At 53.9% G+C, this 27,611-nt stretch overlaps 1 protein-coding gene across 1 annotated transcript; it reads right to left on the minus strand.

The window, feature by feature from the left end:
- VSTM2L (V-set and transmembrane domain containing 2 like) lies at positions 1 to 27,611 on the minus strand (the record flags this gene model as incomplete). Its single annotated transcript, XM_080924822.1, has 4 exons — positions 1 to 267; positions 6,769 to 6,819; positions 8,428 to 8,597; positions 27,491 to 27,611. 4 exons carry the CDS (start codon positions 27,609 to 27,611, stop codon positions 1 to 3), a joined length of 609 nt encoding a protein of 202 aa, XP_080780948.1.

Consider the following 27,611-nt stretch of genomic DNA (forward strand, 5'->3'; position numbering starts at 1 on the left):
CTACAGGCTGCAGGCCTCGGGTAGAGAGCGCTTGCGCAGCTCCCGGCCCGGCTTGGGCGGCGGCGCGGGCGCGGCGGGGGGCGCATCAGGCAGCTGCAGCACCGAGTTCTCCCCGGGCTGCACCCGCAGGTAGGCTTTGACCTTGTGGTGCCGAGCCTTGCCGTCGCTGAAGTCGATCACGCGGCACTCGTAGGTGCCTTCGTCCGTGGGCTTCACCCGCGACAGCCGAAGCTTGTGGGAGATGTTGCTGCCCACCACCTTGACCACCTGGGGGCGACAGAGGCACCGTGAGAACCGACCGGGGTCGCGAGCCAAGCCGCCAGGCCGTTCCCCACCCCAGATACAGCCAGGGAGGGGACCCCAAGGTCAGCATCCGATGGCAGACGGACAAACAGAAGCAACGCTAATGCCTATCCACGGAGTGTTGATGCAGCCAGTGGAATACCGTCCAGCAGTGAAGAAGGATGAGCCAGGACGGAGAGAGTTCCACAGACAAGCCGGGGACCAGACTCCTGGCAAAGCTCCCAGGCTGAGCTGCTGTTTTTGAACAAAACGGAAAACTCCTGCATAGGACGGAGGCCAGCAACCCCACAGCAGGGTTTCCGTAGAGCTCAGGAGACCTGGGGGTTAGGGGTGGGGGAAGGCACGTGAGTGTGTGGTCAGAGGAAAATCTATACGAGTCCCCTCGCCTTCCACCGTCTGGATCCTAAGGATCCTAAGGAAGTATTTGGCTTCATGGTCAGCGCCCACTCCCTGCTAAGGCATCTCACCAACCCAATACTGAGGCTGGAAGATGGGTTCTGGAAAGAAGGTCCGGGGCTTAAGCGCACTTGCAGAGGACTGGAGTTCGGTTCTCAGCACCCACATGGCTGCTAACAATTGTAACTTCAGTTCCAGGGGATCCAATTCCTTAGCACGGACACCAGGCACACGCGTGGTACACAAACATATATTCAGGCAAACACAAAAATAAAAACACGCAAAATCTAAGGGGAAAAAAAAGGGGGGGGGATGCCCAGGCTGATTACCGAGCACTACAGTGGGAGCTAGAATTTAACTGTCCAATCCCTGGAGTTGAGCATTATGCTTGTAAAGTTTTGGCTTTTTACTGATTTGATTATTTTAAAAGCTAAAATCTTACTATGCTGTCCTGTCTGGTCTCCAAGTCAGGACCCTTCTCCTGCCTTAGCCTCTGAAACACTAGATTGTAGCACCACACCTGACCCTTGACCCAGGTTTTAATTTTCATTTTACAGTCGGAGCCCTGCTATCCTGGGTCAAGTACACCCAGCTCAGTAGACAGCTTATTCATGCTGCACCTGAGGCTTAACCACTGTCATCATAGTCTGGCCATATTCTAGAACTCTCTTTTTTTTTGGGGGGGGGAGGGTAATGGGGGAGAGGAGGGAGGGTTGCCGAGTCTGACTTTCTTTCACACGGTCAGCTGGGCTCTGTTCACTGCTGTGTAGTATTCTATTGTATACTTGTCTACGGTTTCCTGTTGGCTGCTATTCAGGTAATTTCCAGATTGGCACTCTCATGATTGAATCTGCTCTGAATTATAACTCTGTTGGCAGTTTATTTCCATTGCAAGGGAAGAAGCATTTGGAGTCAAATGCATCGTTAGGGAGACTGGGCAATGGGTATGGGGACTGTGATTTTGTGTGTGTGTGTGTGTGTGTGTGTGTGTGTGTGTGTGTGTGTAAATTCCTACATGTCTCTGACTAAAAATAACAAAACAAAATGTTAAAGAGGAAGGATGCTGGCGGGCGTTAGGACCCTTCTTAGAGTTGAAAGCCCAGCCTTCCTCTGGCAACCCTTTGGGATATCGCAGTAGTGGGCTGCTAACCCCACCCGCCCCATCTCCGGGCACCAATGTCCCTCTCATCTGTGCAGTGTCTGCCAAGTTCCACAGTTCTGCTTTGGGACCCTAGTGGTTCCCGGCTGTCCCCACATCCCAAGTGAGGGACCCCAGGGTAGAAATGATGGTCCCTGAGCGGGCAAGTACAGCCTGTGGACATATTTCCCATCGTGCACTACGACACAAGCCGGGGACTCACACGAGGGTAGAGAGAGAATTCAGACAGCAGCTAGTGTCTCTTGAATGGAAGGACTCACCCCATCTCCTTTCTCCAGTTGGAGTGGGTCCCTAATGCTAACTAGCCTTTTGTCTTAATGGTGCACACAAACAGGGCGGCCAATTTACTGAGAGGGAAACTGAGACTCCAAAAAAAGGAATCTTGGCCGGGTCAGGAGCCAACCTCAGTATGCGCAGGCTCCATGCGCTCGCCCTGGAAATAATAACGGACCCACAGAGGATTCCAGAGTTGGCAGCACAAGCCTCCTGGTGAGGAGCCCATCCCCCCCAGGAAGCAGGAAAACAAGAGCTTTTGGTACAGCAAGAAGCACTGGGGTGGACGCAGACAAAACATCCCAGCGGAAAATAGGTAAGGAGAACCAAGAACGAGGTGCTTCCTCCCTAGTGTGGGGTTCAGCTGGCGTCCACTCTGGTCGACTCTATCACCCTGACCAAGGGCACAGAAAGACCCCCGCGGTACCGCCACGCTCTCTGGTGAGTTAGGAGAAGCCATCGCAAATGCGCAGCGGGAGCGAATTACCTCAACATCTGTTTCCCTCACGGATATTAATTATCCTTCATTTGTCAACCCTACAAGGCGCTAATGGAGTAATAATGCGCAGCGCTGGGAGCAGCCGCTCCTGGGGAGGGAGGCCTACGCCCCGCCCTCCAGGCGCAGGCAGAGAGACCTGCGCTGAGACCTCCGCCCCAGTGTCAGCCCCCTCCACCACCTCCCAGAGGCCAACAGACAGTGGTGGCCTTACAGGCCACACAACGGGTACCCTAGACATTCAAGGCCGAAGCCAGATGGAGGCGAGGCTGCAGCCAGACTTGGCCCTCACTCGACACAGTGTGCAGAAAACAAAAACAAAAAACAAACAAACAAACAAAAAACCGGCAGAGACCCAAACAGCAGCCATCATTGGTGGTCCGAGCGCTCCACGGTAGCCAGTTGTCCCGGATCCTCCCCAGGGTGCCCGGAGGGAGAACATCAAGGCTCCGGTGAAGAGGCAAGCTTGACCATGCTTGGCGAATGGGCAGAAACTCCTCCTACCTCACGCACCGGTCCCTAGCACTCTGTCCCAGGGACGCCCTGTCCTAAGCCTCACCCGCAGAGACGGGCTCTCTATTCTGCCTCAGGCGTTTGGGGTGATGGCTTCCTCACGCAGGAATCTTTGCGACTAGAGAGACCAAATGACGCACCGGCAGGGCAGCCTGGCAGTAAATCATAATCACAGCCCAGCATCGACAGGCCTCGGCGATTAAGCACCTAATCACGCCGAAAAAGCTTGGCCAAGCTGGCCTTGATCGCCAGCCTCTTGCTGGCCAGAGCCACACACCCCAGGCTCAGTCCTCTCAGCTGGGCCAGGAGGAAAGGCCAGGCCATCTATGCCCTCGGTGTGACCCTTGCCCCTGTGTGGCTCCAAGGAGAGACCTTGGAGGTACCTGGGAAGGGAGGGAGGAGTGGACGGCTCTATCCAGGGCCAGCCTCTACTCCACTATGACATCAGCAGCCCCTGGGCAGGTTCAAAGCCCGAGTTGGAATCCTATGGGTCTGAGTACCTCCAGTTGGTGGCCTCCTGTACCCTTACTGTGGTCACCTTGCTGGATGAAGACTATCCAGCCTAGACTACCATTGTCCCTGCCCCGAAACATGTGAGACATCACCCTTCTATCCAGACCCCACCGTCTGTGGGAGCCAGGGCAGGCCCTGACTCTGCTAGCTGAGCCCTCATAGGGGCTTCTCCAGTGTCTTCCCAAAGCCGCTTCCCATTCCATCTGCTGTTCCTCAACTGACTGCAAGCCCACCCACAGCTGGTACAGCTAAGAGAGCCCTCCAGAGAGCTCAGGCCAGAGGCTCTGAGACCAGCTGTTGTCCACCTGCGGTGGCCGCTGTCACATTTCCTTTTATCCCCTACAAGTAGCAGATACATGAGCAGCGATTTTCCATTTGGGCCTGGGACTGGTCTTACGTGACTATGACTTTCTGGAGTCATTTCTTGCCTGCTGTGACAATAGCCAACACTTGACAGGCCCGGGGAAGGGGGGACATTTTTCTTTTAACTAATTTTTGTAAGTGTGTGAATATATGAGTATGTGCTTGTTTTGAGGCATATATGAGGGTCAGAGGATAATTTGTCGGGGTTGGTTCTCTCCTTCAACTGTGTGGCTCCCAGGGATCAAATTCAGGTCATCAGGCTTGGGGGCAAGCACCTTTACCCACTGAGCAGTGTTTCCTGCCCCAGAGGGAACTTCTTAAGTTAGGATATCAGCACCATCTCTACCTGTAAGACTAGTGAATGATCAACTCAAACTCTAATACACAGAGCCTCAGGAGCTCACAACAACCCTCCCAGGTCTTGAACATGGCTGGCAACATGGGCTGGCAGCTCAGGGGAAGTCCTGGAGCCTGGCTTCCTCCGTCCAAGCTCATTCCAGTTTCTGGTGTTTTCTTACGGCGTTTTATTTCTGAAACAGGGCTGGAGAGGGTGCAAAGCCAGAGGCCGAACTCAGGTCCTGGCATGCTAAGTGTCAGTCCCCTGCTGTCAGCACAGCCCACCCCGAGTCTGGAGGCTCCACAGATTCAGAAGTGTTCCCCACTGACTGAAGCCACATCTTCCCACTCCCCGCCACTGCCGACCTGTAATTCACATAACGGTTCACTAAGGGCCTGGGGGCTAGCCTGGTAAACCCGGCCTTTGGATGAGGAGAGAGTCTGAGATGGGTACCCTCTGGGTCCCTGTGGTCCCCCACGAGAGCTCCTCCACTACTATCACCTGGACACACGTGCACACACCGAGTCAGTCACACCTTGGCAACACCCACATACACAGACAGGTTTGCACATACATTGGTCTGAGTGTGTGTGAGAGATACAGTAATCAGCAAATGTTAGCCGGACACCTCATATGTGCGAGGCTCTGTGTTGGGCTGCAGAAATGCAACAGTGAACCAGGCTCATCCTGGGCCTACTGTCTCTGAGGAAGACTGACATGAAGCAAGAAATCTGAGCTCAGGGCACCTCCCTCAGCTGAGCAATAAAGGGAGAGACAGGACTAGATAGGGATACATTTCTAGGCAGGTCTGGCCCATGCAGAGGCCCAGGGTTGGGAGGGAACAGATGGCCCTAGGCGTGGTGGGATGGTCACAGAGCCTGGAAGGCTAAAAAGAAAGCTTTGTATCATTTCCTTAGATTGAGAACCCGGGCTGTGCATGCACCTGTGCTGCCTGTGTGTTTAAGAATGCTGGCTCACGTGGCTACGTGAAACACTGGGCTTGGTACCAGACCCCGAAGCCCCAGCTGGTGTGGGGATTATGGAGATGGCCAGGGGGTGACTTCACACTCCCACGGAGAACATTTATTTTATTTAACTAATTAGCATTGCGTTCCCCTCTCATGAGGCAAGCAGCCCGGAATTATAATCCTCTCAATCAATTAGATAATTCTTTCTTTGCCAGAGCTGAGAGATGCTCATGGAATGGGACACAGCAGAGGCAGAGGGCGTGTCCTCGAAAGGGGCTGTATTGGCACTTACAATGACCTCTGCCCCAGAGGATGATGGGTACAGAGGGGAGGAAAGAGCAAGCTGTTAGCTGAGGGCAGGAGAGCAGGGTTGGCAGCTTAAACTATGAATAGCTGTAACTCCCATGCCCTTCCAAAGGGGACTGGGGATACTGGGACCACCCAGTCTCTCACTTGCTCTCCCCTCCCCTGAGTGGCCTAGGAATCTTCTCCCTGGCTTCCTGGCCACAGTGCCCTTTCTTGTCCTGGTGGCCTCAGGACTCTGAGTTTCCCTAGATCCAGTAAGAAGCTGAGGGAGACCCAGTCAAAAGGGAAGTTGGAAGGTTGCCCCAACACACATGGGGCCTTACACCATAAATGTGTTGCTGGTGAACTTCCAGCCATCCAGCCTGCCCAGAATAGTCTTTTCTACTTCGTGGTGGTTTTTTGTTTGTTTGTTTTGGTTTGGTTTGGTTTTTTTTAATCCCATGTATGTTCTTTCTTGACAGTTCCTATCTCTTCTAGATTGGGCTCCAGGTACTCAAAACCCCACAGTAACTGTCACATCCCAGCTCCTAGCATCTCTGGCTTCCTGGGCTCCGACAGAGAAGCTCAACACTAGACACCCTTCAGGTCCTCTCCAGCTTCAGCTGCACAGCCTGTAAAATGGACAAATGCTCGGCCGTCCCTGTCCTGTGACACAAAGGAATGGACGCCTAAGGCCAGCTGCTCCTGGAAGTCACACCCAGGGACCCTAGATGCTCTGGCATCAGTAATGATGGGCCAAAAAGAGCCCAGTCAGCCTCCTGAGACCTTGTAGCTTCCCAATGACAAATGGGGCTAAGTCAGGCATGGAATATCACAGAGGCACACCTGGCCTTGGCCCGCCAGGGGAGAATTTGTCTTCTCTCTTTTGTCATTTTTCCTGCCTGTCATTCAGCAGACTTGAAAAATCTCTGGCTTAAAGACCCAGAATAAAAAACAAAAACAAAACAAAACAAAACCCTCACCAAGTTGGGGCACCTCCCTGCCCCCTCCCACTTCCTCGGTCTCCTTGCCCAAGTTCCCTGCTGAAATAGACCAATCCCTTAACCCAACCCCCCCAAAAAAAGTCGGGGTTTTGTTTTGTTTTGTTTCTTTGGTTACAGCTTCATTAGACCATTTGTGGAAAGTCATTATCAAAACTCACACTTATTTTGGTGGCATCCTTTCCCGAGTCCTCCTGCTGAGAAGCTTTTAGCTGGGGTGGGGGTGGGGAGGAAGGAACAGAAAGCAGAGACAAGTGTTAGTGATGGGTGGGGGTGGGGAAGAACACCATGGAGACAGAGGGCAGGCCAGGATCATAGTCAATGATGCTGGGTTTCATCTGTGCACAGCTGTGGAAATGTCACCCTGAACCCCATTCAGAGAGACTCTTACACACGTTCTAGTCAACATTTAAAATGATAATAAAAATGTAATGGCTGGAGTGATGGCGAGGCGTTAAGAACACTGCTGCTCTTCTAGAGGACCCAGCTCTGCGCCCAATGCCCAGTTCCAAGGGATCCGGCGCCCTCTTCTGGCCTCCCCAAGTATCTGCACTCACAAGGTGCATATACACACCCACGAATCCAAAGTAATAAATAAATAAATCTTAAGAAAAAATAGAGATCATGAGGTCTGGCACTGAGTCCCTCAGTTCTGTGTTTACTGGCAATGCAGGAGAGTGAAGCCAAGAGAGATGAAGGAGAGCTTGTAATACCAACCACAGAACCGGGCATCGAGAGGGTATGTCCACGTGTCCATACAAATAGGAAAGAGTGTGGGTGGCACGTCCCTTCGAGTACATGTGTGCCCTTCATCCGGGAATATGCCAGTACATTCAGTTCACATAGCTGAACAGATGTTTGTAGCATATGCAGTTGGATCTTTGGCCATGTCCTGAATACTTCCAATCCCAAGAACACCCCTAAACATCCCCCAAATACCCAAAAATCCTTTCCTAAAGGTTTCCTCTGGCCACAGGAATCTTCCACATTTGCATGTGGCAGGCTGACATATTGGGAACTTGTTACCCCATGATCAAGACAGAGTTTGCCATGGACTTGTACCAAGAGTGTGCGTGTGTGTGTCCGTTCATGTGGGTACGTATATATCCATGTGCTGCTGTACACACGGATATATGGGTTGCTCCCGTCTCAGGTGTGCCTAAAAGCAGACCCAGAATGCGTGATGGAAGTGTACTTGACTCATTTGGGAGGGAAGGCTTGGGCACACTGACGGGGAGGTAATTAGCTACACAATGGCTTAACTGGCCAGCCACACCTGAGCTGCCACCTTACCCTGCCAAGGCACCTTGGGGACACCTGAGTCTTATCACTGACTCAGCCTTCCAGAGGGGAGGCAGGTTGCTTATCTGCCACATCCTCTTATCTCTGGGCCAAGGCTGCCCCCATCTGCTAGACCAATGGCAAGTGCAGTTTGCAGGAGAAAACCCAGAGTGGCGGAGGTGGTGGCAGTGTGAACTCGGGAGACTGTATGTGGAGGGTCGAGTGTGTATGCTGCGCTCCAGTGCAGGGAGCCTATCTGCACGTAAGCACCATTCCCGGAACGGACTGTGTGACAACGTGGCCTTGTGGGGGAGCCCTCTACAAAAATACTGTCCCACTTCATCTATACCCGGAAGGAGGCTCCTTGTCTCTGGCCTCAGGCTCCCTGATGGGAGAGAGGGCATCAAATGACCATTGTTATCACCTGCCCTATCTCTCCCAGGAAGAAGGGAGTGCCAGCAGGGCGTTGCAAAGGGCAGCAATGCCAGATGCAGAGTCCCGAAGATCCCCGAAGCATCCCTCGCATCCCAAGGTCTTACCTGGTTGGAGGCCCATGTCTGCTTGTCAGTCCAGTCGCGGTGGCTACGCAGGTACCACCACTGGATCTCCAGTGAGTAGGATGGGGAGCCACTGCCTCGGAAGGAGCAGGCCATCTCCACATCCTCGCCTGTCCGTGCCGTCATGTCATGGGGCGTCTCTGTGAAGAGTGCTGTGTGGGGAACAGGCAAATGAGGGTTGGGAAGCAGGACAGCTATGAATGGGGAGACACTGTCCTGGAGGCTGAGGGGTAGGTGGGCAGAAAAGTGATGGGGGAGAGCTCACTTGGAAGAGAGTCGGGAGGCCAGGAGGCAGGGAGGCTGCCAAGTCTAGTTCTTCTAGATTCTTCTGTCCCCCCCACTCAGTACGCAGCCCTGTGAACCTCATCCCAGGTTGCTATCATCTCCAAAGTCAAACCCAGCCATAACGACCCCACTGCCCCTGGGGAGCATACCCCCAAATAACACTCTGGCCCTCCTGGGGGGCTCGTCAGGCTCCTTCCCTCTGCCTGGGGTCTTGACCTCTTCTCCTTCTCCCAGCTCCCTCTGCTCTGGTTCTTCCTCAGCTCTTGCCTGGCTCCTGTGGCCAATCAAAGCTCCATCTCAAGTGACCCTTTTGTGGGCCCCCAGTAACACTTTGTTCAATGGTCGCCAGCTTGGCTGCTCCAGACAAGCGGGGGGGGGGGGAGAGGCAGCCACCCTGGCATTCCTGCAGGGCCCCCGCCACCAAGTCACAGAACAGCCAGTTCCAGGAGCCAGCAGCAGTCCTCCTCCCAAACCCCCACCCAGGTCACTATGCTGCACCCCCACTTCACAGGCCCGGCACCCCTCCCCTCCATGTGCTCTGGTTCTTTCTCCCCAAACAAACTGTCTGAGTTGCAATTAGTATGCCTTCCACCTCTCAGGAGAGATTATCTCAGACAGAAGGAAGATGGTAAATGCCTAGCAACTGCAGGTCACCCCAGGAATGTGATGTCTGTCTGCACCCGCCCCTGGACTACCAAGTCCCCAGGCTCAGCTCAGAGGAGACACTCATAGCCCCAGAGGGCCTCTTGTTCCAGGAAAGAGGGAGCCATGAGTTCAGAGGTGACATCCTGAATTAAAGGGGCATTGGGCTTACCCCCATCCACAGGGCAATGGGAGTTTTGCATGGCGGGGTTTGACCCTGCACCCACCTGGGGGCTTCTCTGTCTCTATTGTGCACAGGGTACCCATGTGGACCCCCCTATCCCCCCGCAACATCTCTGTGCTGAGAGAAAGCCTGGCAGTCCAGGGTTTACAGAGCATCTTAAGAAAAACAAAGCTTCCTGTTTTTCTGCAGAGTGGAGGGGCTAGCCTGGGCACATGAACAAGGCCTACTCAAGACTTAAAAACATGATTTGAACCCCGGGATGTGGGGTATGCTGAGCTACCTTTGTGTGTGGTCACCCCAAGAGCTGGGCTGTCCTTGTCTGTGCCTGGGGGGCAGGAGGAAGGCAGGCTCCTGCAGGGGTAGGGCCAACAGAACATGCCCCTCCTTGTCACAGCTCAGGGCCTGTGTGGAGCCCTCAGGCTGCCTCCCCAGCTGCCTTTGGCTCTCTACCTCAGCCCTCACAACTGGGACTTCAGGAAACTATGGGTGTCGGCCCAGAGATCTCCAGACCCCAGTCCATTACTAAAGGCTAAACCACCATTAACAAGCATTGTATACAGGGATGGTTTCTGTCCAGGGTGGCATAGAGAAGGTTTTTCTGTTCTTCCACGAGGTAATAGCCATTTCTGAGTTATCTGTCTGTCTGTCCGTCTATCCACCTATCTATTCTTTGTCTATCATCTATCTATCTATCTATCTATCTATCTATCTATCTATCTATCTATCTATTTATCTATCTATCTATCTATCTATCTATCTACCTATCTACCTATCATAAGTCATCGGTAACGGGGAAAGGACCTTGTTCACTGTGAGAGGTCAGTCTATTTCTGAATGGCTAGAAAATGGTCTCCAGGGCCAAGCTTTTGTGACCAACATCTTGCTTGCCAAGCAGAGAAGAATCCAAGAGTATCACAGAAAGCCTGCCACCAGGAGGAGCCAGAAGGGCCCTAGAACAAGTGTCCTGTGAGTCAGGCCTTAGATCTGGGTGGCCAGGAATGTGACCAGCAGGAGACTCACCTGTGACCTACCCAGCATGCCGTTGTTAAGACACAGAAACCAGAGTAGCACCGCCTCGTGTAAGCTGTTGAAGCTGGACCGGGGAGACCACACCAGGCCTGACACCTGACCCTGGAGTCTCCCCTCCTCCCCAAAGTGTGACTCCAGCAGCCACATGTGGCAGACAAGAGGAAGAGGGTCATCTATGTAGCTCCAAGTGGTAGACAGGGAAAAGGGTGATGGGGACCCAAGGAAGGGCCATGCTTCTGTCTGTCCCTACTTGGCCACAGTCCCTTGCCCACCTCCTCACCAGAGCAGCAGCAGCCTTGGCTGGGGCCCTCAGTTTCTCTCTGAGTGAATGGCCAGCAGTTAGGCTCAACAAGAGCAGGTCCCAGTCTTTGAGTCCCTGAGATAGCCCTGCCTTATGGCCTGATAAGAGAGCTCAGGACGGGGTCCACCCCAGGCCACCTCTGCACTGAAAGCCCAGTGCTAGTCTAGGACAGCTCTTCGCAACGGAAGCACGCATGGAGGAATGAAATGGCATTGCGAGTCACAGGAACTCTCATATGGCTTCCTCATAAAAGAAGGTCCTAAAAAACCAGCTAAAAATAATTTTAATAATATATTTTACTTAAATCAATACCAAAAATATTCTTTAAACATTTAATAAAATTACTAATTAAATATTTTACATCCTTGTTTTTTTTTTTCTAAGTAGTGGAAACCTGAGCATATCTCAGTTTGGGCCAGCCTCAGTGTTTGGTGGCCTCTGTGCAGATGTCTCAGCAGACAATGAACTCCCTTGCCCGTTTTTCTGATCTAGAGGGGCATCTGGACCCCCACTTGGTGCAATCCCTCCCCATACTACAGTAGAGTCAAAATTTGAACCCAGGACAGCCTGACTCCCAAGAACTCCCACCCTTGCTCCATAACATATTTCTTAGGGCATTCAGCTACTCTGGGGTGGGGGACCATCGCTTTTTGTTTTATTTGAAACACGGTGTCATCGTGTGGCCCTGGCTGTCTTGAAGTTTGCTCTGTAGACCAGGCAGGCTCGAACTCCGAGATCCACCTGCCTCCACATCCTGTGTGCTGGAATCCTGCATCTGTTGTCTTTTCCTTGTAAAACTTCTTCTACAACAGGGCAGCCTTGGGTTGGGAGTGAGGCTGAATCATTTCTGTGCTGGCCTAGCATGTGTGAGGCCCTGGGTTGGATCTTCCGCACCACGTAGTCTGGGTACAGTGGCAGACAACTGCAATCCCAGCATTTAGAAAGTGGAGACAGAGAGATTAGAACTCAGGATCATTCTTCGCTGCCATGGTGGGTTCAAGGCCAGCCTTGGGTACAAGAGACTTTGTCTCAAAATGAGAAAGAAGTAAGTGGTCCCTGCGGGCCAGTCTGCAGCCCTGGAGGGCAGGTGGGGTGCAGGTGGGGTGCAGGTGGGGTGCAGGTTGGGTACAGGGCAGGTGGGGTGCAAGTGGGGTGCAGTTTCATTAGTGCACAGGCCTGAAAGGACCACCTTGCCCAGTCTGAGGCAATCAGGAAGACTTTCCTGAGGCAATGTGCCCTGGTCTCGGCCGACTATTTGGCTCTCACTTCAGAATGTCTCCCCATCTTGAGCACCAGTTTGTCTGTCTGCGAGATGGGCTGAGTCCCCAGGCCACTCCAAGAAGACTATGGTATCTATCCCAAGGCCGTGCTTTGGTCTAAAGAGGAAGGCAATCTGGGAGAGCTTCAGAGAGGAGGTGAGCTGGGTACAGTCTGATGGCAGGGGTGAAACTTAGGAAAGCAAGCAAGCTTTGGGAGCAATGGGGGTCCTGCTGGGCTCTGCAGAGTCAGAGTGTGTGTATGTGTGCGTGCGTGCGTGTGTTGGGAATACATGGCTGCAGGCCACATACAGCCATCTACCAGGAGTGAGCACTGCTCAGACCTCGTCTTCAACACTCCGATCTCCCCACCCGACTACAGAAAGGGAGCTAAGAAAAGGGAGGAGGCTGCCCACACCCATGAGGAACCACAGGTACGCAAGATGGCTGCCCATGTCCCCTATAGGGCAGCTGTCTTCCTAACTGTCCCCTTTCCTCCAAGCTGGGGTTGAGAGAGGCTAAGCAACTTGCCCAAGGTCACAGAGTGAGTCACTGGTTAAACTGAACCCGATTTTAGAGGACTTCAGAGTGGGAGCCTGGTCTAAACACCCCTTTCCCTCTCCTTCCCACCAGCCCCCAGTTTCCCAGGGCCACCTCAGACATGAGCTCCACTGTGAGCCCTCTTCCAGATTAGGTACCTCCGGAGGCCACAGTGTGTCCCCCCCGGTGGTGTAATTATAGATTTTGGGGGAAGGGTATATGAGTTCTTCAGCCCCAGGGCCTGCACCCGCTTGGCTGACTCTCAGGGAAACTCGGGGAAGACAATTAAATCCAACATCCACAAATTAGGATTCTGTAGGAGAAGGAACAGGGGCTTGATTGAGCGTGACATCGGCTGCCTTTCTGCTGTTAATTGGGGTAGCGACACACTCATTAACCCCAAGCCCTGTCGGGCATCGGCTGCAGGGACTGGTGCTGAGGCCAGTCCTGTCCTTCACCATCAGGCCTTTCCAGCCTGCTCCTGCCTACCCACAGAGCTCTGGCTTTGCTTTCAGTCCCGTCAGCTTACCCCTCACTGTTCCCCCTGGGCCATCCCCTTTGCCTCTCTGAGCCTGTTTCTTTATCTGTAAACGGGCAGAGGCTGCTGGGAGAAACAGCAACAACAGTCTGTACAGAGGAGATGTTCACTCAATAAACCCATCTCTCAAGCCTCACTCCCCGGAGATGCATCCTCAGCGCCTCGTGAAAATGTCTGGGTAATTCTGACAACAGCTCAGCAGATCGAACGTGGCAATGGAGCATCTGTGGCCCCTGTGACCACTCAGCCACAATTGTGGCCTCTTTGTCCCCAAAGGCATTCCTTTCTGAAGCCACTGGGGTCTTGAACACCTGAGGGACTCATCAGCCCAGGAATGGGCCACCAAGACTGTCTTCCTGCTGCTCTGAGCCCAGATCTCTCGGCTCAGTGGGGCACTGGCTGCTCTTCTAGAGGACCTGGGTTCAATTCCCAGCACCCACATGGTGGCTCCCAACTGTCTATAACTCCTGTTCCAGGAGATCTGACACCCTCATTCAGACATACATGCAGGTAAAACACTGACGTGATAAAATAAAAATGAATACATTTCGTAGCTTGTATCTGGACCTCGGCTCCACACTGCTCTTCCCAGTTCTGGGGTGTTCACTCCTTGTGAGGTTCCCTTACCCCATGTGCCCATAGCTTTCCTGACCTCTTCGCTAGCCTGTTGGCTTTGGACTTGTCTCTGTCCCATCATCAAACTGAAACCTAAGCTCCTGAAAGCAGGCATTGGGGCTGTTTCCTGAGTGGTCCCAGCCCACCAAGAGCTGGGCGCACAGCAGGTGTTCAGTGAGCAGCACGTGCTTCTGCCGCACCCCTCTTCAGAGCCACACAGAGCCTTGTGAAAACAAAGCTCAGAGGGCCCAGGCCCACCAGGACTTGCCCCTCGCTGTGGCATAAAAGGTAGGAAACCCATTTCATACCCCAGTTTTTGTACAAGAGACCCTCCCCCTTCAGGCCCCGTTAGCTGGACTCTCCCTCTGGAGAGTCCCCGGTGCTCAGAGAGGGAGTGGCTGAGCCTGAGGTCACAGAGCAAGAAGGCACAATGTCAGCTCACAGCTCCAGGGCTGGCTGGGCAACTCCCCCACGGAAGCTGGCATTTTATCTAGGCCCCCTCTTTTTTCACTATAGGAAGTGTGACACTTGGGGGCCATCCTAGGGAGGCTGCTTGGGGCCCAACGCAAAGCGCTATCTCCTGCCCTTCCCTCCCTTCCCGCGTGCCCTCCCACCCCATCCCCGTGAGGATAGATGCTCTCCTGGTCTGGCTACTTTACTGACCCAATCCTCTTACTCAGCACTGCTTAGGAGAGGAGAAAGTCCCTGAAGGAAGGACAGGTGACAAGCCAGAGCCCCTCCTTCCCGGAGGCAGTATGTGCTGCTCCCTTTCGTGGGAGGTTTCTTCCTGGGCCTCTCTCAGCCTGATCAACTGCCTGCACTTGAAGGAGAGGTGTATGTAGTAAGAGGACCTCCTGGAAAGGAATGAACAGGCAAGCAGACTTAGCAGTGTGCCCCCTGTGAGAGGGAGGAATCCTGTCAGATGGCTGAAGGCTTGCACAGTGAGCCCTCGTGGGAAAGATGGCTGCCGGTAAAGGCCAAATCTGACCCTTTCTCCCCAATTTAAGGCTCTGTCTCGGAAAGACCCTGCCTTTGAGGAGCACACAGCAGAACACAGACACTCAGACACTCACACACTCACACTCACACACTCACACACATACTCATACACACACGCTCACACACTCACACACATACTCATACACACACGCTCACACACATACTCATACACAAACGCTCACACACTCACACACATACTCATACACACACGCTCACACACTCACACACGCTCACACACGCTCTCTCTCTCACACACACTCACACACACACACACACACACACACACACACACACATTCAGGGCCTACCGTACAAACAAAGGCTGAGGCAGTGTGGATGCTGTTGAGGGCCTGAACTGTGGCTATCGGTCACAAGGCGTGACATCCCCCACCCTCCAGGCTTGACAGACTGTGGGACCTGTGGGTCTGTAGGCAAGCATTGGCAAAGGGAGTCAGGCTCCTGGTTGAGGGGACAAGCTTGGACGTGAAGCCGATGAGGCTGTACCGTGAGGGGAGACGCGGAACAGCCAAGGGCCCGAGACAGGCAGGTCTCTACATCCGGCTGTGGAGGCCGGCCTCCGCTCCTCCACAGGGCCCTGTGCCACGGCTGCTATGACTTACTCAATGTTTATTTTCAAAGCACCTTTCTCATCTTACTTAAATAAATTCCGCTTAAAAAGAGACTTTTATTACTGCCATAAATGGAAAATCAGCATTGCTTGCCATCCATCGAGGGAAAACTGTAAAAATCAACACCGGGCAAAACAGCCGTCCTCAGTGAATCCCAGCCAGCAAGGCTGCTGCGGGCGGACTCCTGCCTCTGCCTCCTGTCAGCGAACAGGGAGGCCGGTGAAGAGGAGGTGAGCCAGGAGCTGCGTTGCCAAATCCGGAGCAGCACCGCACAAAGACATTCTTTTCCCGCCCAGGGGGCTTAGGAGAGAGGTCCCTCTGAAGTGTGGGTACCCATGGGAACCCCTGGTCTCCTGGTGTGGCTCTGTCTCACTGGTCCAGTATCACAATCCACACTTAGAGCTCTGAGGCCTGGCTGGTGCCGCGCCACAGACCAGCGCCTTTGCTGGCAGCTGCCATCTACGCTTTTGTCCCCTCCACTTTGTGACACCTGGGGTGCTCGGAACAAGTGAGGTGAAAACCAAGGCAGGAGACCCTCTAGTCTGTTACACTCCAAGCAGGGAGGCGACGGCTCAGAAAGCTGGCTTCCCTCCAGAACAGAGGAATGAGGTGTGTGTCTGTGACAGTCACAGGAGGGAGTGGAACACAGAATTCATGAATTTTGAATGAAATGGGGAACTTCAAGCTGGGTCTATCCCTGTGGGAGCCAGCTTCCCTCCTGCACAGGAGTGGGTGTCTCCTACCTTTCCCATCTGACCCAAGGCCAAGCTCAGCCCAGCAGCCTGAGTCTCCTCAGCTCCTGTCCTCAGAAATGTGGCTGTGCTGGCCTCAGTGGGAAGAGAACCAGGAGGGTAAGGGGAGGGTTAGGGTGGGGAGCCCAGGAGTCCCAGGTCAGGGTGTGAACTATCGATATCTCTGAGCTCCCGTTCCTACCCACCTCCCTGGCTGAAGGCTTATTTTCAGGAGGGGATAGATTAATGAAGGCAAAGAAACTGCTTGGTGTGTGGGGCATGGTAGGTTCCCAACACCCACTGTTCCTGGCAGGATTATTCATCAGTGAGGTTTAGACATGAGCGTGTTCACCAGGTGGGGTCTCTGCCACCCTGGGGTGTGTGTGTGTGTGTGTGTGTGTGTGTGTGTGTGTGTGTGTGTGTAGGTTGCCAAAACCAATACAAACACAAGGAGAACACATCTGAATACTCAACTGTATGCTAGGCGCCCCCAGTGAGGCTGTGCCTCAGTTTCCGTATCTCCATCTATAAAACCGCAGCTGCCTCAAATGATTGCTTTGAGATATAGGGTCGTCTACTTCCACCCCTCCCCCAGTGCTGGGATCGAAGGCGCGTGCCACCATGCAGAGGAGCAGCTGAAGTGAAATTTACTTAAAATCAACCAACCCAAGTGTGAAGGATAAAGGGTTGCTGGGAGACACACAATATCACAACTGCCTCTGCTCCCCAGTTCCCATGCAGTCTCACCACCCCAAAGGAAGCCCCCTGAACAGTAGGCAATCTCCCCGGCTCTGCCTTCCTCCAGCCCTGCCAGCTCTACCAGCCTCATTGGATCGGCCTGTGCTGGACATTCTTACGTGGTCAGATGTGTGGTGCCCAACAGGCTTCTTTCACTGAGCACAGTGACTTTGAGGGCAGTGGCGGTGTCTCTTGACATTTTGGGGGGTTTGTTTATTCGTTTGTTTTTACATTTTTATCTATTTTCCTGTGTGAAGAGTCAGATGGGGCTTGCACCATGGTGCTTGCGTGGTCAGAAGACCCCTTTGGGAGTTGGCTCTGTTCTTCCAGCATGTGGGTCCTGGGAACTGAACTCAGGTGGTCAGGCCTGGCACCTTACCCACGGTGCCACCTCCCTATTCCCCATTCCTTTTGGCACAAATCAGCCCTTCCTCGTTTCCAAGAGAGGGTGCCACCTGTGTCCAAGGACTGAGATTACAGATGTAGGTACTGAGAATACAACCTGGGGCTTCCGATACGCTAGGTGAGCACTCTATCAACTTGGCTATGTGTTTCTTGTTTGCTTGCTTGCTTGAAGCAGGATCGCTTTGTAGCCTGGGTTGGCCTGGAACTTTCTTTGTAGATTAGGTTGGACTTGAACTCTCGGAAATCTGCCTGCCTCTGCTTCCCAAGTGCTGGGACTAACAGTCTTTGCCACCACCACCCAGTTATTCCTTGAATGCAGTAAGCATTCTCTCCTGATTCCCATTACAGCCAGGACATGTGGCCGTTCGCACCCTCCTCTTACTTATGGGGAAACTGAGACACGGAGAAGGAAGGAGCCTGCTCAGTTTCTGGCCAGGACACTAGGCATGCACCCATTGAGCAGGCAGTGCTGTCCTCCCGCAGCTGGGAGCGGGGATCTTCCCACGGCCACCGGCCACCAGCACATTGAGCGACACAGCAGTGGAATTACAAACCTGGGGAGATTTAAGGAGAGCAGAAATATTCTGGCACTTGCAGGACTGTGGGAGTTGATCGGGCTTCCCCACTGGAATTCCTGCCTCCTTCCCCCACGCAGGGAGGGAGAGGCAGGCAGGTGTGGGAGGCCCAGGGAGGAATGCCAGGGCCAGCGGGAGGGAGCCAAGAAGACCGGAATCCTGCTGGCTACAGACACATTTTTTCTTCTCCTCAACCTGGCCGGTCCTGCGGAACCAGTAGGAGTCCCTTGCCCTGATGGCTAGTAGGGTTCACGGGTGTGAATGAGGGCCAAGATCTGAGCCCCGTGGTGTGACTCAGAAACTCAGTTACATGCCTACCCACTGCCAAACAGGTAAGAGCAAGGAGCAAGGATGGAAGTTACCGTAGGTCATAGGAAGGAGCTCGAAGAGAAGAAAGGCTGTGGGGAGGCCAGAAGGATCCCCCCAGAGCATCGGGGGCGGCGGGACAGGCAGAGATGAAGGCAGCAGAGATTGCTGAGGCACACACCCGGAGTGCTCCTGAGCAAGGATCTTGGGTAGCTCAGTTGGCAGGGGCAGAGAAAGGACTGCTCTGGTCTGGGGTCTCCCCTGGACCCTAACCAGAACCTCCATCCAGCCTGCCAAGTCACAGCCCCTGTTCAACCTGTCCAGCTGCAGTTGGGATATCTGAGGGGCCATCCAGTGAGGGCTCTGAAGACAGACAGACCAGGGTTGTAACTCCCACCGCACCCTCTCACTATAGTCCAGTCCTAGGCTAATCTGTGTCTGTTTCTTCATCTGCAAAATGGGTGTGCGAGGCCCACCCCTGCTCCAAAACGCCCTGACTTCTTTGCTGTTCACACCCCTCACAGGGTGGCTTGGTATTGGCTCCTCCCTCTCCGAGGCTCTACGCTTCTATTTCTTGGGTGAGAACTAGCTTAGCCTGGCCTCTCTAAACCCAAGGACAACTCTAGAATCAAGAACAGAAGGGGTTCTGCCCCACCCCGGGGCTTTTGCACTTAAGGGTTCCCTCTGCCTGGGCCAGAGGCACAGCACCAGAAAGCAAAGAGAGTGAGGCAGGAGGGGCTTTCAGGACTTCAGAACTGGGCTAGTGACAGGGGACCCCTGCATAAAAGAACTAGTGGGTGACCAGCCCTCCTCCCCCTTCCTTGGGCATCAGCCTGCCCCTCCCTCTCTGAATCCGAGTGCCCAGAGACCATTAGTGTGGCTTTGTTTTGAGTGCTGTCTCCACTACCAAGAGCTCTGGCCGCAGGGCCTCCATTAGGGACCCTTTCCCAGGGCCGATGACAGGCGGCAAACAGCTCCCCTGCGAGCAGGCAGTAATTGCAGCTGTCTCCAAGGCCGGAAATGATTTTTTTAAAGCCCCACAAAGCAAAACAGACACCTGGCTGTGTGCTTTCTCCCTGCCCACCTCAGTCAGGAAGCAAGCCTGAAGGTCTGAACACAGTGGGTACTAGAGACTCCAGGCGGCCAAGAATATGGCCGAGGAATCCAGGCTGGGGGGCTCAGGACCACTCTGCCTCCCAGAGCCTCGGTTTTCTCAGCCACAAGCTAAGCAGTAGAATGATGCCAAGGGTACCTGTGGCTTGGAGCACAGGAGATCTGGAGAACAGCTAGAGGGAAGGCCAGGAGTGAGGTAGGCAGGGAAAGGCACAGGTTTGCGATGGGAGAGGACAGTCTCCTTGCACGTGTGTAACCTTGCATACACTCGGGTTTCCACACCCTCCCCAGATGCTGAGCCAGCATCCCGCAAGTCTACACTCAGTGAGCCTCGAACTATACTCATGGTCTTCTGGTGGGCAGCATCTCCTCCAGCCTCCCACACCATCCTGAGCTCCCCACACTGCAGCATCCTGACCCAGGCTTTTCCCACTCTCCATTGGGGCGTGTGGAGACATGGTTCAGTGCCTGTCTTGCAAGCACAATGACTTGAGTTTGATTCCCAATGTCATAAAGGTGAACGTTGTGGTGTGTGCTGGTAATCACAGTGCTAGGGAGGCAGGGATAGGTGGATCCTTGGGGCTTGCTGGCTAGCCAGCCAGGCCTAATCAATAAGACTCAGGCCAATGAGAATCCTGGTCTCAAAAAACCAAGATGGCCTAGGTCTAAGAAGAAACATCTAAGGTGTTTCTTTGGCCTCCTCTACATATGCACACATGCATGCGGTACTGGGGTCCTCACTAGGCTCAGAGGATTACAGTCTGCTGAGAAAAGTGGGGAGCCACTGGCTTGGGCAAGCTGTGACCTTCCAGCCTCAACAATTGCTCACTTACTCATGCATTCATTCATTCTCACACATTCATTCACTTATTCACTCGCTCATTCATTTGACTGACATTTATCAAGTACCTACTCTTCGTGGGCGTTTTTGAAATAGGTAAATATGTGTGTGGTTCTGAGTTGTCATTGATGTGTATGTGATGTGTGTGTGTGCGCACACACACACACAGACAGAGAAGAGAAAGGTGGGGGCAGGTGATGGGTGGTGGGATGGGATGAAGATGCTAAGGCAGAGAGGGAAGAAAACAGGAGGGAGGGAAAGCTCTGGAGAAACAGACTATCCAGGGAAAGTGGGCCCAGGGAGAAGAACCAGATGGCAGGCAGAGCAGGTGGCAGGTGGCACTATTGACCTCAAGCTGGTAGTTCTCCAAGGCCCCTTTAAGCTCCTGAGCTGATCTCCCAAGGGCAGTGGAGGCTGACCCTGAATCAAAGGCCACAGAGCAGAGGGTCCCAGGCTGGAGGCGGGGAAGCTAGAGTATAGCTAGACTCCCTCCCGGCCTGCCCTCTCTCCAGCCGTAGCCACCCAAACACACTGCAGGCATGTAAGCGAAGCCATCATTGCCTGCACCGGGAACCCCAGGCGGAGACACACAAACACACTCACAGAACCCCAGAATTCTCCCAACAATGGCAGCCTGGGGCTCCAGAGTGTCCTGTGGGTTCTTTCAGGCAGAACACCACATCCCCCAGTACCCTGGCATTCCCTCCCCCATGACAGCCTCACAAGCCAGGGCACGGAGCCAGGGCACTGTCAGGTTCAGGACCCGGGGCTGCCTACACGTTCTGCGGCCAGCCAAGCAAGCAGCTGCAAAGGCAGGCGCTTGGCTGTGTGCTCCCTGCCCGGGCTGAGCCTGGATGTGCCCTTCCATGGCTGTGTGTCTCCAGGTCAGTCAGCATCCTGATCTGAGAAACTGGGCTGCCCTTGACTCTGTGGTGATGACCACCACACGGTGAGAGAAAGGAGAAGCAGGTAAAGAGACTGGGTGGATGAACCTCAGGCTGTAAGGAACCTCAGTCCGCCTTCCTCCAGCACCTCCCCCCCACTCCACTCACATTTGATACTCTGGGCAGAGCATGATCTTTGGATTTTAGAAGCCGAGCATTTAGAAGCAAACACTGCATTGTGGGGAAACCGAGGCCAGGAGAGAGGCAGGCAAGCCACCCAGCAAGGCAGAGGCAAAGGAGAGCTGGGAAAAGCCACTGGTGTGTCTGCTCACCCCTTTCGAACCCTAACGTTTCACTCAGCTGAAGCGTTTCACTCAGCTGAAGTAAAGCCATCAGAACAATGTCCCCAAGGCCAGCTCTTTGTCCCCCCCTCCACTTACTCCCAGTCAGCCCGTGGCCCCTGGCACTGTGTCAGATCCTTATGAACACTTGCTGTGTCCGGGCTTCTCCACCCTCCACTGACTCAGAACAGGAACCGTCGGGAAATAAAGAGTGTCTGGACCCTGCATGCACATTTCCTGTGCTGGGAGGCTCACTCTACCCACGGTCCAGAAGTGAGTTCCCTCCTCTGAGCTGAGTGCCACACCCTGCTTCCCTGCTCCCCAAACAGTCTCACAAGATCTACTTAAATATTCCTTATGGGTACAGTTGTCTGTCTTTCCCACAAAGCCGACAGCTCCCCACAGTAAGAACCTTATCTGTCCACTAATAGTCTCCAGGAGCTACACGACCTGGCATGCGGCAGGTGCTCAATTTGTGTCTGTCAAGTCAATGAATGAACAGCTTCTAACACTTGGCAGTACCCCCCAGCAAGGTATAGCCCTGGCATGCCCCCAAAGCTGCCCATTCCCACTCTGAGTGCCCACAGTCAGGCCTGGGGACCACCTGTGCTATGACGTTCTTAATGGTTTCCTATAAACAAACCCACTATTTTTAATACTCGGTTAGTCTCATCCTAAGCAATCATATCTGTGAAATCACAGTTTTGATGTGCTGGCTATATTTTCCAAGCCACATTAAAATAAATGCATAACTATTAAAACGTAAGAGGCTTGTCTGGGCTCTGCCTAAGACCGTCTCTCAGTGAGGACTCAGGTTTGCTGAGGCTCTGGGGAGGCTGAAACTGAAGTTGGGGGTGAAGCATTACTGAGCCAAAGCCTCAGAGGTTCCAGGGATGCCTCCAAGGAGGAAGGGAGGGACTCAGCTGTGGGGGTGGGGCTTGGGGAATAGCAGTGGGCTCAGTCTCCCACCTTCCTTCTCTAGGGTCCTGGGTACCACAGGGAGTCAGCAGGCGGGTACTGATCCTGTATCACATATGGTCACTGGCTGGATGGCTTCTCTGGTTTAATTCACTTGCTTCTTTTCTGATGTGCCGTCGGGTCAGGGAGGAAGCTCACTTGCGCCTCCTCCCCCACCTGGCAAACACATCCCATACGCACCCACACGGGCTGGGCCTAGGCTACTCACCCTTGCTATGGTCAGTAGCCTTGAGGAAAGTCCAATTTGGTAAGATTTTTACTGCAAACTTGTGACACTTAAATTATCTTAGTGTTTTAAATATATATTAATATAGAGGGAGTAAGTGTGAGATTTGTATCTCAGACCTTTACCTTCCCGTCTGTCCATCCATCCGTCCATCCATCCATCATTCTCTGCACTTCCCCAAGCTGGCTTGAGATGGTCTTCCCACACCCCTATCAATTATCAGGTTGGTCCTAAAGTCTTAGAGAGTGGCTGAATACTGGAAGTGCGCTTAAGTCAGGTTATCTCTCTTCCTCTCTCTCTCCTTATTCCTCCTCCTCTGAGAGAGAGGGGGGAGGGGGAGAGAGAAAGAGAAAGAGGAGAGAGAGAGAGATTGAGATTTGGTGGCTTTAAAAAAAAGGATGTCTTCCTGCAGGCCACAAGGAAACTCCCCATCACGCTTGCTTTCCCTGTGTGTGGCCAGGAGTAGAGGCCACCTGTAGCTTCCCTTTGGCAGAATTGGCCTCACAAGTCTGCTGATGGGCAAGGCGGCAGAAGCGGCTGATGTGAAGGCCTTGAGGTAAACCATTTCTGAGGCCGATCTCCCACAGAGGCCGGGAGCCCTCAGCCCAGGCGGAGTGTTGAGGACAGTGTTGGTGGATCATCACCGGCGTAGGAAACAAAGGAGAACGTACATTTTAAACACGAGAGCCTTCAGGAGACAGGACTCGGCTTTCTTCAGTAATCCAGCCACCCAACCAGTCAGTTTATTGATGGTGAGCTACCAACAGTTAGGTAAGGAACCTGGGAAGGCCAGAGACTCTTTTTCAGAGCATGAGCCACTCTGAAGCCAGGAGCCCCTCCTCCAGGGCACCCTGAGGCTCCTTCCTGGCAATACAGAGCTCCTCAGAACATCCTTCACTCACTGGTCTGAGAGCCAGGTCAAGCTGGGGGCTCTGCCTGCACTATGGGGACTTTAATAATTGAAGGTGAGGGGCTAAGGCGGGGTTGTGTGCTGGGTTTTTGAGGCTTCTCTGTCTAGATCACTCCTTTTTAGGAAGCCAAAGCAAGCCTGAGTATTTCTGAGTATTTGGTGAGCCACACACTGTGTTCCTAGATGGTAGAAATGACTCTGAAGCAGGGGTTCCAGATCTCCAGATGCCAAGAATTGCCTAATCTCATTAAAATTCAGATTGGGGCAGGGACTGAGGTGTAGCTCAATGGGATAGTTTTTGCCAGGCAAATGCAAGCCCTCCCTACCCCGCTTGCTCCCCAGCACAATTAAAAAAGGGAGCATGAGATAGCTCAGAAAGATGCCATCGAGCTTGGCAAACTGAGTTCAAACCCCAGGACTTATATGGTGGTCCGAGAGAACCAGTTCCTGCCCATTTCCTCGGATCTCCACATGTACGCCTCAATAAATAAATAAACGGAAAAAAAGGAAAAGGAAGGGAAGGAAGGAAAGAAGTGAAGGAAGGGAAAGGAAGGGAAGGAAGGAAGGAAGGAAGAAAGGAAGGACAGAAAGGAAGGCCTATGATCTGGGGGCATATGCATTATCACAAATACTCTGGTGAGCTCAGACTGGGGCCTATAAATGTCTTCACAAAGCTCTTGCCTTCCTGTCCCCACCCAGAAAAAGCACAGAAAGCTCAGATATGGACTCCAGTTAGATCTGCCACCTTCCAGAGCTCTGGTTCCTTTTGGTGAAACACGCCGCCTTACAGGTTCTCGGGGGACCCCCTTCCCCGAAGTTAGGGCTATGCACAGAAAGAAGTTCATTACAGGATTGGGCCGAGTCTGCCCCAAGGCTGGCCTCAAGATGACAAGTCTGGAGTCACGGGCACACCTTATTCTGAATGAGGTCCTCTAGGTTCTGTACAGGCACAGTGACCTTGGCTGAGTCGTCTCTGTCCGAACTCAGGATTCTTGAGTATGCATCTATCTAAAGCCAGCCTCTCACAAATGATGCTGGCCTGCATGAGTTCACAGTGGCACGAGGGCTGGGCACTGGGAACACACAGTCAGCATTCTGAACGTGGTACACGGTAGCTCCCTCCCCTCCCACCCCTGCTGAGGGCATAGCAGCGAGCTGCCCTTTTCTTCTGAGAGCAGCTGCCATTACCATATAGGAGGCGTGAACCTCCCGTCCTGTCTCTGAGTGTGGGGTTCAGGTGCCTTCTCAGAGCCAGGCGCCATCCGGTCTGTGAACCTTTGCAACGCTTCCTTCGAAGGAGGTGGAGTGGACGTGGGGGGACAGGCGCTGGGGAGTGAGCAGACATCCTCGATGACCTGCCTGGTCAGACGCTCTGTGTGACAACCCCTGAGACACAGAGGTGCAAAGCAATAGCTGGCAGCTGGGCAGGATCAGGTGGAGCTGGAGCCGTGAGCTGACACCAAGCTGAGCAGTTGAGGTTTGTGGGTTCATCCCCAGGAGTCTCTGCTTTGAGCCCCAACGCTTTCTCCTACACCCATAGACACCGTCCTGACCTGGCCACATCCCCTGAATCAGCTGAGGACACTCGGAGCTCAGGAATAATGAAACGATCAGGCTCCAATCTGCTAAACAGCAATTTCGGGGCTTTTTCAGCACACACAGCTTTTATCAAATTGGTATTCTCCTCCTGAACACAAATGGCTTATTAGACATGACCCACTTACTCGCCGCGTCTCACTATCATTAATAACTGTTTCTTTTTGTGATTAAGTAAGTGGCTCCAGACCCTTCCTGTGGTGACAGGGTGCTGGGCTCGGCAGAGGGGCAGCTGTGGGGCTCTTTAGCAGCCAGTACTTGGTGACTTTGAGCCTGGCAATGTCGAGAAGGCAGCCTGGCCCCTGCAGAACAGCAGGGCCATGGGGACAGAGCTGGAGATCCCAAGGGGTGACCCATTTACCCAGAGACACAGTCATAAGGGGATCAGATTCCCAAAAATGGGTCCTGTCCCCTTTGCATCCAGCACCTCCCCTGAGCATCCAGGGATTGGTCCGGAGTGAGGAAGGAAAGATTTACGGGGCTGTGCCCCTCTCAGCACAACTGGCACCAGAGGGCAGGAGGAGACTGTCACACAAAGGAAAAAGCCTGCTTGCTCAAGAATGACCCAAATTTGGAGGGTCTGGTGCCCCAAAGACGATGATCATAGGCTTCAGAGTTCCAGGTTCGTACTTCAAGGGATCTCCAACTCAGAAAAGCAAGTCCTTCTTGGAGAGGCCCCCTACTCTAAGTTTTGACAGTGTCAAGGAACTGAGCTGGATAGGCAGGCAGGAGGGGAGAGAAGGGAGGAATTCCCAGTTTCCCCTGAATGAGAAAGAATGTGACAGGAAGAGGAATGTCCGGGGACAAAGTGCTGCTTTGCCTGACAGACCCCGGAGCCAGCCTTGGAGCTGCTCTCCCTCTCACTGTGTGACCTTGGGCAACTCCCTTCACCTCTCTGAGCCTTGATTGCCCATCTGTAATTAGAGCATCAAAAGAGTCCTTTCCCTGTTTACTGACGCTCCTGCCGGGTCAGCAGAAATCATGCCGGACACAAAGGTCTGTAAGTGCGAGGGGCTTCTGTCAAACATAGCGAGGCATATGTAGATACAGGGATCTGGGCTTCCCCAGAAGCAGGGATTCTGAGCATGGCTTTGAAAACCCTCCCCTGGAGCAACCCCATGCCTGCAGCACACCTGGAAAAGGCCTTGCCTGGGTTTCGAGGCTCCAGCACACACCCCTAACTCACCCCCATGAAAAGAAAGCATCCTGTTCTCAAGCCTTTGTTCAAACCACCCCCAGCCTGGGCACACAGAGCACAGCACACACTCTGTTGTAGCCTCTGCCTCATAACACAGCGTGGCTCAGGGGCTGGGAGCCTCCAGACGCCTGCCTCACACCACCCAACTCTACTGCCAACTTGGGCTCCTGTGGAGAGGAAAGACACTTCAGACACTAGGACAGGCAGTACTGGGGACACTTGCTTTCTCCCTGCTCCCACAATGCTGGAGTTGGGTTCAACACTTCAGAGGCAAGGTTGAAATGGGGTGACCGAGATGGGGGTGCCCTGTAAGATTCAGGGGGTTCCTGCTCACCCCCCAGGAACAAACAAACATCCTACATTCTTCTTCCCTCCCCAGCCTCTGGCTGGAAGGAGTGACCTCAACTACTCCAGTGTGTATCCCAGCTCTCCGTCCCTACCTCCTCATCCCCACACTGCCCCCATCCCTGGAGTGCCTCCCACATGGCAAAGGAAGCTGTCACCCATGCTCGTAGGTCTTAAGCAACAGCATCTGGCACCCCCCCCCCCCCGCAGGACCATTCCCAGCGGTGGAAGGGATGGATTCTGATGAAGGGGATGCAAGAGCAGTTTCAGCGTTAAGCCCACAAAGGAGAAAGGCATCCGGGCAGAGAGAAGTGGGTGGGCAAAGTGTGTGCACAAGTGCGCGCGTGCATGTGTATCCGTGTCTGCAGGAGTTGTGGCGAAGCGAAGCATGTGTGCCCGGGTGCCAGCTGGCAGGGTGAGCCACCAGCCAGTGTCTGATCCGTGTGCGTAGTGGGCACAAGTATATTTACCAGTGAGGAGAGGCTTGGAGGGGGTGTGCAGAGTTGTGAGTGTGGGATGCAGTGAGCGTGGCTGAGTGTGTCCGCGGCTGGAGACATCTGTATGGTCGCGAAGGCGTGTGTATCCGCGTGAGCGTGTACGCGCGTGGAGGGGCTCTTCCAAAAGCTGGGGCGAGGGCGAGTGTGTTCTTGGGGCCCCTTCTGGCAGAGCTGGCCGGGATAGGAACCAGTGTGGGTCCCCAGTCCCAGCAGAGGGCGCCCTGGAACTCTGGGCCGTGGCCTCAGTCGGCGCAGGTTCGAGTACCGCGACCGCCAAGTTGGAGCGGCTGGGCTGGGGTGAGGTTAAGTGGGGGAAGTCCGTGGGGGGCGGCGCGCGAACTCACCGTGTCCGGAGACGTGGTTGTCCCAGGGCGCATGGCCTGCGGGCCGCGTGGCGCCGCCGAGTTGCAGGAAAAGTGCCAGGTAGTGGAGGGCGCCCAGCGCCGCGGCCAGCGGGGCCCCCAT

The sequence above is a fragment of the Micromys minutus genome (assembly GCF_963924665.1).
Source record: "Micromys minutus genome assembly, chromosome: 11".
In the NCBI taxonomy this organism is placed as follows: domain Eukaryota; kingdom Metazoa; phylum Chordata; class Mammalia; order Rodentia; family Muridae; genus Micromys; species Micromys minutus.